The sequence below is a fragment of the Emydura macquarii genome, unplaced genomic scaffold, assembly GCF_026122565.2.
Source record: "Emydura macquarii macquarii isolate MOO-44397 ecotype Brisbane River unplaced genomic scaffold, CSIRO-AGI_Emac_v2 contig_1146, whole genome shotgun sequence".
Lineage (NCBI taxonomy): Eukaryota > Metazoa > Chordata > Testudines > Chelidae > Emydura > Emydura macquarii.
This window is the reverse complement of record NW_027131283.1, coordinates 8,284,248-8,299,670: the sequence shown is the minus strand read 5'-3', so window position 1 is coordinate 8,299,670 and position 15,423 is coordinate 8,284,248. Positions and strand designations below refer to the sequence as shown.

Below are 15,423 nucleotides of genomic sequence, written 5' to 3'. Positions count from 1 at the left end.
ACATTTAGCAGATAAAGATCAAACAAGCTTCTAAACTGTAGTTTGTGGCATGTTCTTGGGATGCAATCATCAATGTGCTTCTTTTAAGCATGGTGCTGTAGGAAGCCATTTCAGTCTATCTCAAGAAGAAAATTTTGCTTCCTTCCCCAGGGTCTTTCATAGATTGCCTCTGTAAGCAGATATGCTGGCTAGTTGACCTGATCAGCCCTTAAAAGCAGTGCTTCTAAAACTGCCAGTTGTGGCCAAGAATCAAGTTCTTCTTTAGGTATACATACAATGCCTAACCAGAAATTTTAAGAAAATTCTAAGGCTCAGTTATTCCTGCATCTTAGCAATTTCCTGAGAATGTAAAAATATTTTAGAAAGCCCTGGCTTGAAGACCAGATTGACTGACTTCTAAATTTTGTGTTTGGTATAAGCCAAAATTCTGAAGACTGTTTGGAATCTGAAGTTTGCTTCTTTTCCTTAGCCAAAGCAGCTACTGTTCAAATTAATGTAAATTGAAATTATAGAAAATGGGGAAGGGAAATACATTTTAAAGCAATGACAGATACTAACTAAACAAAGTATGTCTACAATTACCTTATTTAAATAGTTGCCAGTTAATGAAAGGAAACTTACCTGATTAACAAAAAGGGTGGTAACAAATTTTCCTGGCTTGAAAACATCTACCACCTTTCTAATCAGCTCATCATAGGATGTCTGACCAATGTTTGTTTCAAAACTAACATAAGAAAATTCTGGTTCTGGAGTGATGTGAATAGTCCAATAAGTTCCCTGAGGAAGACAGAAAAAGTTAATTAGAATCATTCAGAGAAACCTAACAATGATTAAGGTGTCAATGCACAATGATAGCAGGCAAAGAATAAAACTTACATCCAATTTCATCCCATTCATTGAATACCCACAAGGATTGAACATTGTAGCATCAATGACAGAACCTGGTATCAGGTCACGAATTCCACTCACCTGAAATGTAGAAGTAAAGTTACATACCTCCCACTTTATACCAATAAGCTTCTATATTTTATATTATACAAGTCTGGCTCCCAAAGGCAGAGTGAACTCCAATTTAGGAGACCATGCACAGAAGGGAAGTCAGAATTCTTGCTAGGGTGGGGTAAGAAGAAATTTAACTAGAGCCCAATATACAAACACTTGTTTTGTATCCAGCCCAACCCCTACAGGAGCACCTGCCACACAAACCAAGGTGTACTGGCCTGGCCCCTTGCCCTCAAATCTTTAATGTATTTTCATACCAATTCTTAGTGCCAGCTGCATGTTTCACTGAGAATCAATTTAAGGATGAGGGTGTAATTGGCAATTGCATCTCTGACTGGAACAGATGAAAATGGAGTTTTATAGTCCCAGCAGCTCCAAAGTGAGTAACGAGGACTCTGTGGATTTGCTTTGAAGTCTGAACATTCTTCCTTATTCATGCTCTAAAAATAGGATTCTACTTCACTGAGGGTACAGATCTCCCAGATAATACTTGCACCGTACAATCATGCACTTAAAAGCCATCAAAATAATGTAACATGAATCATAACATTAATTAGGAAGGAAAATTGACAATATTGTGACATCTAAGTCATATGCATGTCACAGGACTGTCAGTCCTTCCTCAGTAAAAAATTTTCGTAGGGAGGCAAGGAGCTCAAAAGAGAGTTTATACCTAAATTTTGTTATCAGAAGGAGGAACTTCCCCAACCATCACCTCAAAAGAGGATTCCACAGTTTTAGGTGAAGTTTTATGTCATAAGTTTTAGACTGATAGCTATATGATTCAACTAAAATTAAGCTGAATTGTCCATTCCTTCTGTCAGTCTCCAGCTCTTCAAAGTTACCTTCTGTCTGTTCCAGTCTCAGTCACTAGATTCATGTCCTCCCGCCGCTAAGGAAACCATATTTCACCCCTTTTCCAGACCACCAGTAAGAGCATCCCATCAGCAAAAGAGCTGGGAGTTGCTTCCAACAGATGCTCCAATGCTTTCAATGACCTGAAAAAGAGACCCTAGAGGGGCAAGGTGCTCTTCTACAAAAAACTAGAGTTTTGTCTCCAGAGTTCAACCTGTTTTGGCTTAGAGAGTCTGAACTATTTGTCTGCCATGGCATTTTCCCTATTAATCTCTTTCCCTATCATAGTATGGGACTTATGAATCAGCAAGTGCAAGGTGAAGCTACAATTGCTCAATTTGCACCATCCCATATAAAAATTTAAATTCCAGACTTACACGAGTGACATCATTTGCAGTAACACCATCTTTCATGTAGAACTGGTCCATAACTACTGGGTCAAGCTCGCTCATCAGAATTTCCAGTGTCTGATCTGGCTGATTGATTACCCGACTTTCTGGGAAATCCAGAGTGTACAAGTACCTGTTTAAAATACAATCACTTCTGTATTACTAGCAGTACGTCAAACTGAACTATACTCTAGAAAACAGATTTCAAAACCTTAAAAATATACTTACCAGCAATCAGAATTCATACGCCCCATGCAATAAGCTGCTCCATCTATTTGGGACAGAAGGAAAATCCATTTATAACGCATTATAGCTGATTCCATTCTCAGTGAAGGAACTAACCGAATTTCTCTTCTTAACAAGAGAAACGCAATAATTATTTATGGGACATTTTAAAATGGTCTGTTACCCATCTATTTGGCACACTACACCCACTCTTGTAACCCTGTAGATAAGAATACTAAAAATACGGTATCAGACACAGCTGTGATGCTGTTTGTTTTTCTTTTCTAACAGATGGGCTTACGTGATAGACAATCATTTATCTTTTAGGTCTTCCTTTAAAGAACATCTCTAGTGTGTTTTATTCATAAGGGCAATGGGATTTAAAAACAGACCTGTGACCCATTACAATACATACAGGGTAGGTCTTTAAATAGCAGGCTGACAAAGCTAACTGTTCACTATATAACAAAACACACCTAAAGAACAAGCTCAGCAACAGAATATACACACTTGTATTAATGTATTCAATCATTCAGAATCAATATTTTGTCTTCTAGTCATTTTATTTTTAATTAATTTTTAAATTTAAATTACTTTCAAAACATTTTCAATTCTGTAAACTGACTAACGTAGTACATCACTGTGGTTCTACTCTGAACAGTGTAAAACTGGTACCTTTTATGCCGATTTGCTCCCTGTGTGCATTCAGAATCTCATCTAACAATATGATTATACTACTTTTTGTTTGAGACCTATAGCGCCACCACCACTAAGTGAAACAGCTAAATTTTATTTGATCTTTTAGTTCAAAAGGATTGTTTACTACTTTCCACTCAATTTACAGTACTGCAAACCTCCCCTCACTCATGCCAGTGGGGTGTTACAAGTTCTAACTGGGCATAATGTTATCTGCAGACAGACACCAGTGGTGACAAGCAAACAACATAGCTCCATTTTCAGTCTGAATTTACGATGCCAGCTGTTACAACTGGTTAACTAGATGTGTATGATATGGAATAACAGCATGGAACCCCACAATGAAAGTTTTAGAACCACTTCAGTGTAAGACTAAGCCTGAATGCTTTTTTAAAAAAGTTATTAGGACCTGGAAGTACTGCAGTAACTGCCTTGCTATGGTTATTAGCCCAGGTAGCCTCAGTGGCCAGCTGCACGAAGAGCACTGATTTAACATAACTGGATTAAGCATATCAAAACCATATGAATCACAAACATAGGATTGGAATGGACCTTGAAGCTCATCTAGCCAAGTCCCCAGCACTGTGGCAGAACTACATATTTAGACCAATGACAGTGCTTGTCTAACCTGTTCTTAAAATCCTCTGACAGATTCCACAACCTCCCCTTGGTAATTTGTTCCAGTGCTTAACTACCCTTACAGTTAGGAAGTTTTCCTAATGTCTAACCTAAATCTCCCTTGCTGCAATTTAAACCCATTACTTCTTGTCCACAGTGACGCAGCTATATCCTCAGCCAGTAGAGTACCACTGTGGGTAGGCCTGCCAAGGTCTTTAATCCTGAGGTACTACCAATTCAAAGCCTACCATGGTATACTTTTAAAAGGTATTATTTTTGTGGCATGCAACATCTCCCATATACGCTAGTCAGGAAATTAACAGATACTGTTTTTGGTTCAGAGGTGGAGAAGTCTAGGACAGTCTGTACTGGCTGTGAAAAACTACAAAATATTCTCAACAATTCTTACAGCCACTTAGCACACGGGATGTTTTGACTGCCACAGGAAGAGTTAGTAAGTTTATTGGTCTTAATTAAATGCATAACTTCTGCTCTTAATACACAACTAGACAATGACAACTCCATTAACTCACTTGGGAAAATTTCATTAAGGAACTCTACTTCTTCCTGGAAATTCCTATGTGGGTACTCCTGGTGGGAAGGCTTCATGAAATTCTTACGTGAGTAAAAGAAGCTCTGAAAAATAAAGTCAACTTAGATATGTGGTATGCTTGGGTACTTTTCTAGATGTTTACATTCTAGTTGGACAGCAACTAAGAGGTAGATTCAAATGCTCACCATTACGAAACAAAATCATCTGAAAAGGTTATTCACCATGTAGTGTAACTGCAGTTCGAGATGTGTCCCCCACCCCCCCATGGGTGCTCCACTTTAGGTGCGCTTGTGCCTCTCGAGTCCTTGATCGGAAATTTTTCTGCTAGTAGTACCTGTTTGGCCTGTGCACATGCCTTATGCATCCTTGTGCCAGACAGAGGCTATATAGGGAGACATGGCGAACCGCACTCCCTCCCACCCAAGTGTCTCCACAGAGGACAGTCCAAAGCAGAAGAGAAGATAGTGAGTATCCATGGGAGCACAGCTCGAAGAACTGCAGTTACTCCACAAGACGAGTTACAACTATTTTGATTAGCGTCCATATGGATGCTCCACTTCAGGTGACTTCCGAGCAGTTACCCAAGAGGGAGACGGGAGCCTGGAACTGAGTCCAGAACTGAAGATAGTACTGCAATACCCAGAGCTGCATCAGATTTGATGGCATGGATTAAAGCACAGTACTTTGAAAATGTCTGTACTGAAGCCAATGTATCAGCCCTACATATCTCAGACACCTGTACATTCTTATGCAATGCTGTGGATGTTGCTTGTGGCCTGGTAGAACATGCTATCACTCTTTCAGAAGGATGAATGTCTGCAGTTTCATAACAAGTGACAATGCATCCGGATATCCATTTCAATAGTCTGAGCAGAAATTGTGGATCCCTTGGATATGTCTGTGAAAGATCAACAGCCTGGGTGACCTTCATAATTGCTTTGTCCTATCCAAGTAGAAGGCCAGAACCCTTCTAACATCCTGCAGAGATTTGTGGCTTTGGAGAAAAAAAGCCAACGCTGGTATATAAATAAATTGATTAAGGTGGAACTCAAATTTAGATAAAAACTTAGGATGTGGGCATAAAGAAACCTTGTCCTTGAAGAATACTGTAAAGGGAGGGAATCTGCCAGTAAGGCTCCAATCTCCCCAACTCTACAGACTGACGAGATAGCTACTAAAAAGAGTCTTCACAGATAAATGCAACAGAGAACAGGTTGCCACAGGTTTGAATGGATGTTTCATAAAGTAATTAAGCACCAGGTTGAGGTCCCAGGTCAATGTGGGATCTAGTCTGGGTGTAGAGATTCCCCAACCCCTTTTTATACTTAGATAATACAGGATGAGCAAATACAGAAAAACCCCTCTAACAGCCAGATGAAAAGCTGATATTGCAGCCAAATGGACCTTAGTTGAGCTAACTAAACCCTGATTTCTTCAGAGCCAGCAGGTAATCAAGGATGAGTGAAAAACAGAGCCAGGCAGGAAGTGGCGATGACAGCACCAGTGGGAGAATCCCTTCCATTTTCAGGTATGAAGGATTGACTTCTTCCTACTATTCCTTAACACCTGATAAACATCCTCAGAGCAGGAGAATACTAACCCCACAAACAATTGAGAAACCTTGTCCAGAAGTAGAGAACCCCTGGATTTGGGTGACACACATGACCCACATCTTGCAAGAGGAGATAAGGAGTGGTCAAGGAGCTTGAACAGTGGATGAAACAGGTAAGGGTACCAAGCTTCTCTCAGCCAGGTTGGTAACTAAAAAGATAACCCTGGACCTGTCTTTGTTTATTCCCTCAGTATCAGTGGAGTTGGAAGAAAAATGCACAGAACAGACCCTTCTTTCAGGACAGAAGCAAGGTGTCCCCCAAGAAGCAGTGGCCCAGACCCCCTCTTGGGCAGAAGAGGGAACCTGTTCTGGGAGACAGCAAAGAGATCCATCTCCAACAGACCCCACCTTTGGAATATGATGTGGGCTTTTTTGGAACAGGGTCCTTCAGATGAGAGTCTGTACTCCTCCCGTTTTTGGAAGCCCTCTTAGAATCTTGCAACAACCTCCATTTAGGGAAGCTTGCACTGGATCTGTGTGGAGCCAGATGCAGGGGGAGGGATCTCCTCACCTGACTCAGACACTGGTTAAAGTGAGTGCTCCATCATTAATAGTCTGAACTTTATCTCCCTGTTCTTCCTTGCACTAATCCTGAGGGCTAGGGAGAAACTGCATTTTTGGGACATGTGGGAGTCCCACAAGCAACAGACACTTACAGCAGCTGTCACCTACAGGTATAGCCTCTCAGCAAGAGAGGCAGCATTTAAATCCGGTAAGCCAGGCATTCTCTGCCAGGAAGGCAAACCTCCCCAGAAGAAGTTCTATCCTCTCACTACTAACATTTAGTAATTAAGTACAAGTGCTACCATTAACAATTAACTATACTACCTAATCTTAAACAACTATAATACAAAATAACCAAGGCACTCAAGTGGGTACACTAGAGCTTTGTTTCAGGCCGAGGTGGTAGAGAAGGAACTGAGTGTGGTTTGCCTGTGAATCCCTATGTAGCCTTGTCCGGCACAAGGAGGCATAGGGCGCATGCACAGGCCAAACAAACAGAACAGTAGAAAAATCTCCAAACAAGGACTCGAGGTATATGTGCACCTGAAGTGGAGAATCCATAAAGACACCCACCATGCAAAGAATGATAGTTATTTACCAGATCTCCTGTACCAAGAAGGCAAATACAAGCATTCAAATGAAATAGTTGTGTGTTTATAAACCTTTTACATTTAAAAAAAAAAAAATCAAGATTAGACTAATGGGCCCTAAGTTTTCACTTCTGCTTCCTTTTAATGTTTGCAAATTCCACTTGTTTTCTCCCCTCCCCCTTAGATGGGGTAGAATCACATGGAATCTAGAGCTTTCTTCAGAACTAAGTCCAGGTAAGCAACATCTTCAGTCTCACTGACAACCTTACAATAAAATCCAGTGAATATACAAGGGAAATGTTTCTTTAGGACTAAGGAAGCAATCTTATTTTAAGTTCTGAATTTTATTTGGAAAGTAAAGAACTTGACCTTTTTTTAAAAAAAAGAAAAAGTTAAAGAGTACATGCTACAGGACTTATGAATGCATCTTGATGGTGTATGAAAGTTATAGGACAGGGGATTACATCATTAAAGGAAGCAGACTTCATGGAAGTGGTGAAAGACTGCATGTGAAACATGAATTACAGGAATTCAAAGGTCTTTAGTAGCACATTCCACTGAATTTTTGTTAGTTGTATTTCTGGCAGCTTACCTGAATTGAGTCAAACCCACTGTACTCCCTAGCAAGCTCCAACAGGGGAACCAGTGCTTGCAGTAAGAGGGTGGTACCACATGTCTTCAAAATGAAACGTCTCTTGGAGACAAACATGCTACTCTCACTGAAAAAAAAGAAAATCTTACATTAAAAATGAATTGGGTGGTTTAGATCTTTGCACAGCACCCTCAGCAAGGGTTACAGTATATGCTCAACATTATAAAACAAACCTGGGGCAGGATTTGGAAAACAATGATTAGACTTCAATTCAACCACATTAGAGTCAAGCATATCAATGCTAATGTGTACAATACTAAAGTGTACAAAGCCAGCTGTTGCAACAGGCCTTGCCCTTACGTATGACAAATCAGACTAATATTTCAGCCAAGATTTTCAGAAGTTAGTGATTTTTTGGATACCCAGTTTAACACTTTGAAGGGGCCCCACCATTATCCAATTGTGGGTGCTCAGCATTTTTTTTTTTAAAGGGCCTGATTTTTCAGAAAGGCCAGGAACACAATCTGAAAATCAGATTTATTTAAGATGTCAATCTGAACATTCAAAAGTCACTAGTCACTTTTGGAAGTCTTGGACTGAGATGTCAACAATAAGAAGTCACGATTCTTTAGTACAGTGTGTGGAATTTGCCTGCACAACTGTGAATAGTTAATAGGCCTTTTCTGAATAAGGATGGATCAGATAAAAGCAGCAGCTGGACAATTTAGTGTTTACTTGCTGAGACTGCATTTGAAAAAGCATTTTAAGAAATAGGCAAACATTCATGTACAATTCAGTATTACGAGCTTTCCAAGAACTGAGGTCTTTTTAGTTCAGCATAATATATATACACACAAATTCTGATTAGTAAATACAGCTATTAGAAAACTTAACGTCAGCATTCATGTAAGGAAGACTACCAGTAAATCTTAGAAAGACTGTTTAATTTGAATAATCCGGTCCATAATGCCCATCTTTTTCAGCATTCGTTTCAGATTAGATTAGTTGGACCACTATCTAATACACCAAATTAATTTATCTTTGGCTAAAAGAAAAACTTTCCTTGCCTGACAATGCTATGTTCTTTAGGACACATGTTCTGTTTGTCTCTTCTCTGCTCACTATGATAGTGAGTCGGATAGCTTTTAGGCTAGCAAGACAAGATTATAACAAAACTGTATATACAGTTTCCTAGATAGTAGGCAAATATCAAACAGACTACAGCATTCAATTATGTAGTTATTGAAATGCTTTCCCTGAAAAAAGAGCAATTCCATTCTAAGACTAATGAGTTTTATAAACAGGCACTGAAGGAATGAAGTGGGCCAGAATAAAATCTCACTGCTTTTTATAGTCTTGGATTCCCAAACCAGAAGGGTCCACTGTTATCTAGTCTGCACAGACCACAGAACTTTCCCAAAACAATTCCTGTTTGAACTAGAGCATGTATCTTTTAAAAACATGCAATCTATTTTAAAATTGCCATTGATGATGAATCCACCACAACCCTTGGTAAATTGTTCCAATGGTTAGTTAGCCTGACTTAAAAATTTACCCTTGTTTCCCGTCTGAATTTTGTCTATCTTATTTCCAACCATTGGATCTTCTTAAAGATCAAATATTTGTTTCCCTCTGAGGCATCTGACACTCACCATTGTTGGAAGACAGAATACCATACTAGATGGACCACTGGTCAGATCCAGTATGGTCACTCTTCTGTTTATGTTCTTACAGATGAATGCCCTGTTCTCATCATTATTTGCCACTCCACCAAACTGTCATTCACAAATTTATCAGCAGTAGTTACATTTTTTTTTTTTACACTTCCAAATCAATTAAAATTGTCAGATTCTGTACCCATTACTGCAGAATCCCACTATAAACACCCCCAATTTAGTGATGATTTCCCACTGATGGCTACTTCCTAAAGTCTGTAAGCAAGTTCTTACTCCATTTACTGTGAGCTTTACTGATTTGGTGTAGTGGGTAAACCTTAAAATCAGAATATCTTGCGGTACTAAGTCAAACACATTAGAAAAGTCAAGTATATTTCATCAACAGTTATCTTTACCAAACAAATGTATAATCTCAAAAAATGAAACCTGATTTGACAAGACTTATTTTCCATAAAGCCACATTGACTGGCATTAATTTTATTCCCATTCTTCAATTCTTTGACTGAATCCCATATCTGCTTTCTATTACTTTGCTCAGGACTGGTATCAGGCTAACTGGCCTTTAATTACCCTGGTCATCCTGCTTACCCTTTTTGAATAATGGCATCACTTTAGCACTCTTCCAGTCTTTTGGAATTTCCCTGGTAATTCCAAGATATATGAAAAATTAACTTCAGCAAACCAAAAATCTCCCAGCCAGCTCTTTTTGGCCTCTTGGGTGCAAGTCACATTATTTAAAAAGATTTATCCCTAGTAGTTGTTGTTTAATATCCTCCTCAGTTACTGACTGTCTGGAAAGTAGTTCATCCTCATGACAGAAGTACATAATTCTACTTTTTCCAAATACGAACAAATTAATTGAACATTTCTGCATCATTATTAAATTTTTTTACTATTTCTACTAATGGGCTTATACAATTGCTAGGATCAATTTTGTTCCCAATAATACTTTAAAAACTCCTTGCTCTTCTTAGCCCTGCCAGCCATGGTTTTTCCCTGATGACTTTTGCTTCTTTTATCAAAATTCTATACTTAACTTCTATCAATTGCTACCTATTTCCCAAGGTAGATAGGAGGTTTGTATCTAGAGCAGTGTAAATATTTCTGTGAAGAATGCAGAGATTGCACAGCCACAAATGAGAACAGATTGTATATTATCTACAAGGTTTGCTCAAACGAAGCTTGAGTTTTTGTTTATACTACTGTCTCCTTTAAACTGCTCTAGAAGCACAAATGGTGTCCCTTTAAGATGCCAGAGCAGTGTAAGGGGCTTTCATGTAAGTGACAATTCGGGCCCCATAAATTTCAGCTGAGAAAACAAGTTAATGAAAAATTAGATAAAGGCAGAGCAGCCTTGACAGAACTGTAACTTACTGCATCCGCTAGTGAAGTTGTACCAGCCAGAAGGCTATAGATTAGTGTCTGTCCATAGTAGTGTCCCAGAATTAGAATATTTTTTAGTTTAGTCTGATATACCTTTAAACTGAACCATGGGTTAAAGAAACTGAATATGAAAACTTAATTGAGTACAACAGCAGGACATTCATTTGCCACAGTGAAAGTTAACTCAAATGGCATATATTAAATGTGATGCAGCCTTTAATCAGATATATTTATAGAAGTTTTGGTTACTAACCTGGTCTGATTCTTTGATTTACGAGGTGAATTTAGGGTCACCTTATCTGACAGATTAACTTTAGTAAGAACCTTGCAGAATCTTAGCCACCCTTGACAAATAAGTTGTCCTTTCAAAGTAGTTTACCAATTTCAGAATTTGTTCTGGAGTTAAATACTATTTGGAGGAAGACTGCCTCTCAATTTAAGGCATGAGGTACATGTGTTATGTAAGAGAGCACACAGCCAATATCTGTGTTTAAAGCCACATGTTCATTACAAATTAGCGAGTGACTACTGATAGACATGAATTTCAGTGAACCAGATACTCAAGTACACCAGTAGCTGAACTGGAAAATGGACATGTATGACACATGTTGGGTATGTGTGTTTACTACTCCCTTCTTTTCGATGTAATGTCAGACCTGTTCAAAAAGTTTGTTTCCCCACAGATGGCTAGCTTATGGAGGATACTATTATTATAGATTGATGTTTCTTTTAAGAGCCAAATGTAGAGGTTATAGTTGATGCTGTGTACACAAGTTTAGCTGTTCTGTATTTTTTGCAGCCATAGATTTGTAACAGATTAAACAGCGATGAAGTATGAGCTTGTAGATGCTGGAAGTTTTCCTAAAAATTTATTCAGGAGTTTCTCAGAAGCTTTCTATTTTTTGCTTAACAAATGAAAATTGAAGTTTTGTATTCTGAAGGACTGCCTGCAAGCTGCAGTTTGTGTTCCTTGTAGTGAAATGAGAGAGTAAAAATCAACCTTAATTTTCCATGTTTCCATTTGATTGAAAAAATTAAGAGTTAATCAAGAGTCATGCACAAGACAGGCAGACAAGTGTGTTTTTGCCTCACTTTTTGGAATGTGGGGAAGCAGTTGAAAGAAGAGAAACTGCAGAAGATTCTTTTCCTTAGTATAAATCATTCAAGATTCATGCAGCACAGTTGCAGAAGCCAGGAGGGAGGAAATCTGAAGATCTGTTTATGGATGTCCTCAGTTCAGCAGCTATATTTGCTTTCCAGAACAATTAAGTCTGATTTCTACATTTCCATGTAGATATAATCAAGCTAGCCTTGAAGTTTCCAGTTAGACTTCCTGAACACATTCTGAAATGCATTTAGCTGCTGAACATAATCTTTATACATGTTTCATGAACTCTTAATTTGGCAGAGTTCAACTGATCCCAAGGCAATGCCTACTGATCAGGTAAATTCATCACAGAACTAGACAGGTATGAAGCTAGTTCCTTAATCCTTTAAGATGCAGAACAAGACTAGTAGTGGTGTGAAACGCCTTTATAAAATAATTCATGATAATTGAGCACAAATGTGAAACATGTTTACAGTTGATAGATACTGCAAGATGTAGACAAAAGATGTAGATAAAATATGGAAACTAGAACTAGGAATGATTGTACTTCTTGGAAGAATACAATTATGTATATGCTTGGGTAAAAAGTACCTTATTGGAATAATGGCTTACCTGAGTACATAAGCTTCCTGCTTGTCAGTTTTTGTCACACTTATGATCAAACAATGCACATTCTCCAAAAGTTTGTCCCACTCAAACCTATAAAAGAAATAAATGAGTCAAAGCTAATTTGAACACAAGATTTTTGCCACATAATTCAATTTAATTCTATAATTAAGGGATGGTGTCATTTATAAAGTGAAGACTTAATATTAGAAGTGGTAAGTCACCAGAAACATCACAAACATCTTCAAATTTTGCGTTGTTAAATGGTAGTTTACTGTCCCAGTTTGTATTTACACATCAGTTAGCCAGTTTCCACCAGTTTTTATTTTTAAGTCATCATGGCTTAATTGACACTACATATGGATTTAAAGCAATCACACCTACTCCTTTCTCTGGTAAAGCATACAGTTACACTGGGTGGTTGGTTCATTAATTAATAGCTTCCATGCTTTGCTAGAGAAGATATGTTTACATGAACCAATTCAATTCCCTTACATTTTTGCAGCATGTATTCTTCAGCTCAGCTAACCACATACTCCACCATCCAATGGCACATAGTTCCTAGTAATTTGTCAAGATTGACCTGTAGATGACATCCTGTGGCATTAGCTGGTAGTCAGGAATCCTTTTCCCACCCGCTAATTGACCATAGCAAGTCAAACTGACAAAGATTACCCATCTGTTCAATGGACAGTTTAACTATATGATTGTGGATTCAAATGTTAACATTTTAGACATTCTTGGAGATGAAAGATGCCAAGTAATAATTTGCTTGTGCACTGTAAAACAGTATTGGCATAATCCTTCCATTCCCATTTTACTAGGAAACAGGAAGTTAAATAAATGTGACACCCAAAATGAGCCTGTAAAAGTATCGTCAATCTTTTAATGTTATAAGCTATTATAGAAAATTCCATCTATAGTCACAACAGCTATTTAGCAAACCTAACTAGCTTTGTTAGAGATGGACAATCTGCATTTGAGCTACCAGAAGTTTCAGTTAGAGTGCATTTCAGCCAATATTCTTTATACAAAGTTCCAATTCCCTTGGTTGTGAACAAGTGCTATAAATGAACTTTGAAGAACCACAGTCTAGACTAGAGATCAAAAATTGCATTATGCGGCTATTAAATAAAGCCAGCCATGTGACCTTGGGGAAATCACTTAGTTTGTGCCTCAGTTTCCCATTTTACAAAGGGTATATTTCCTTTGTCTCAATTGTATGCTCTTCAGGGAAAGGACTATTGATGTATCTGGACAGTGCCTAGAACAATGGGACTCTGATCACTATTTCAATTAACATCTAGTTTTAGGCTATGTCTACACTAGAGATCTTACAGCAGTACAGCTGTACTACTGCAGCTGCACCACTGCAAGATCTCCCAAGTAGCTGCTCTATGCAGATGGGAGAGAATTCTGCGGTTGGCATAATTAAACTACCCTCAACAAGCAGCGGTAGCTATGTCAGTAGGAGAACGTCTCCTGCTGACATAGCGCTATCTATACCAGCACTTCTGTTGGTAAAACTTATATTGGTTAGGGGTGTGTTTCCCCCTCCCCCACCCCACACACACACCTGACTAACAAAAGTTTTACTGACAAAAGTGCTAGTGTAGGCATCACCTTAGTGACACGATCTGTGGTCACTGGCATAGCAGGAGTAGTTGTCCAAATAACTTGTGTGTAAACAAGCCATTTGCTTTTGCATATATATCTATATATTTTTTTAAATAGAAGCTGATTTTTCCCCCCTTAGTCTCAACGTAACTTAAATCCCGAGTTGTTTGGAGCCACTTTAAGCAGCTTTCTGACATGAACATTAAAAGGCTAACCCAAATAAAATTTTCTGTGAGGAAGGATAAAAAAGTGTAGTCCACATAGGCTAAGCCACCCCATTATAATGCCCTGGTAACCATACAGGATGATGCACTAGACAAGTTGTCTCCATTTCAAAACACAAATAAATTTCAATGAATAAAGTGAAACCCGGTCAATTAAGACCAAAACCTAACTCATACAGGATATGCTAGAGAATATTTGCTGTCTGAGCTATTTTTAAGCTTCTGCACAAAAACATACTGGCCACTGGTACACGTTGCTCATCTGTATAAACAAAGTGTCATACACAAACTTTAGACTCCCAGAGCTTCTCCTACATTTATCTAATGTGTAACTTTCATGGAAGTTAAGAGTAAGATTTTAAATACTGCAATCCACAAAGAGTGCTAAAATCCATATCTACTGCAAATTGGTAAAGCTAAACATTTGATAGAATGAAAAAGCTATGCATCCATATATTCAAATATCAACTCTAAGTGTTCAATATTAACTACAGCCAGAACTAAACGACTAATTTCTTAATGAATGACAACGTATAAGAATGTAACAGGCAAACCACCACAAACTAGTCATTTCACTTGACTGTTAAACTAAATGCAAGTTTTAAATGCGTTAATGACTTTAGACGAGTCCAGGAAGTCCATTACTGTCCACCAGACAGGCAGTCTAGCTGACCCAGCTTCTCTCTCATCTCCCACTTGCTCTAGACTGCAAAACCTTCTAAACTGAAGTTAAAAAGCTTTCACATAATCCATAAAGTTTCATAAAATGAAATATTAAACAATTATTTCTTAGTTAACCAATCTGAAGATATTCCTAAATTTCAGTGTATCTTGTAGCAAATTTTGTAGTGCATAGTAGTTGCTTGAGTAAGACATCCTGTACTATTATATTTGTATGCCTACAGTATTGGCTGTGCTTAGCATTTTTAGCTTTTACTTGTATAGTTCATATACACAAAGGACAGCACAATCTCCTTCCACTTCTTATGTTTACCAGGTATTTCAGATTTAAACTAGTAATCTTATTCCAACATGCTGCATTTGATCACAGTATGATCTGTTTAAACCAATTAGCCTTGGGAAAACTTGATGCAATGAAATTCTGAGCAGAGGAATGGAAAGATACCTGGGTATTAGATTCAGGAATACACTGAAAACTGTCTCTTGCATCTT

The 15,423-nt window shown here is 38.2% G+C and overlaps 1 protein-coding gene across 1 annotated transcript in view; it reads right to left on the bottom strand.

The window, feature by feature from the left end:
- The window catches only part of AMD1 (adenosylmethionine decarboxylase 1), a 34,835-nt gene that overhangs the window by 2,313 nt on the left and 17,099 nt on the right, over positions 1-15,423 (bottom strand). The window contains exons 2-8 of the mRNA XM_067546599.1: positions 12,416-12,502; positions 7,637-7,763; positions 4,319-4,421; positions 2,475-2,517; positions 2,235-2,379; positions 877-969; positions 622-777 (exon numbers count right to left, since the gene is read on the bottom strand). Of these exons, the coding sequence (XP_067402700.1) occupies positions 622-777; positions 877-969; positions 2,235-2,379; positions 2,475-2,517; positions 4,319-4,421; positions 7,637-7,763; positions 12,416-12,502 (754 nt within the window). The remainder of the gene's footprint in view (positions 1-621; positions 778-876; positions 970-2,234; positions 2,380-2,474; positions 2,518-4,318; positions 4,422-7,636; positions 7,764-12,415; positions 12,503-15,423) is intronic.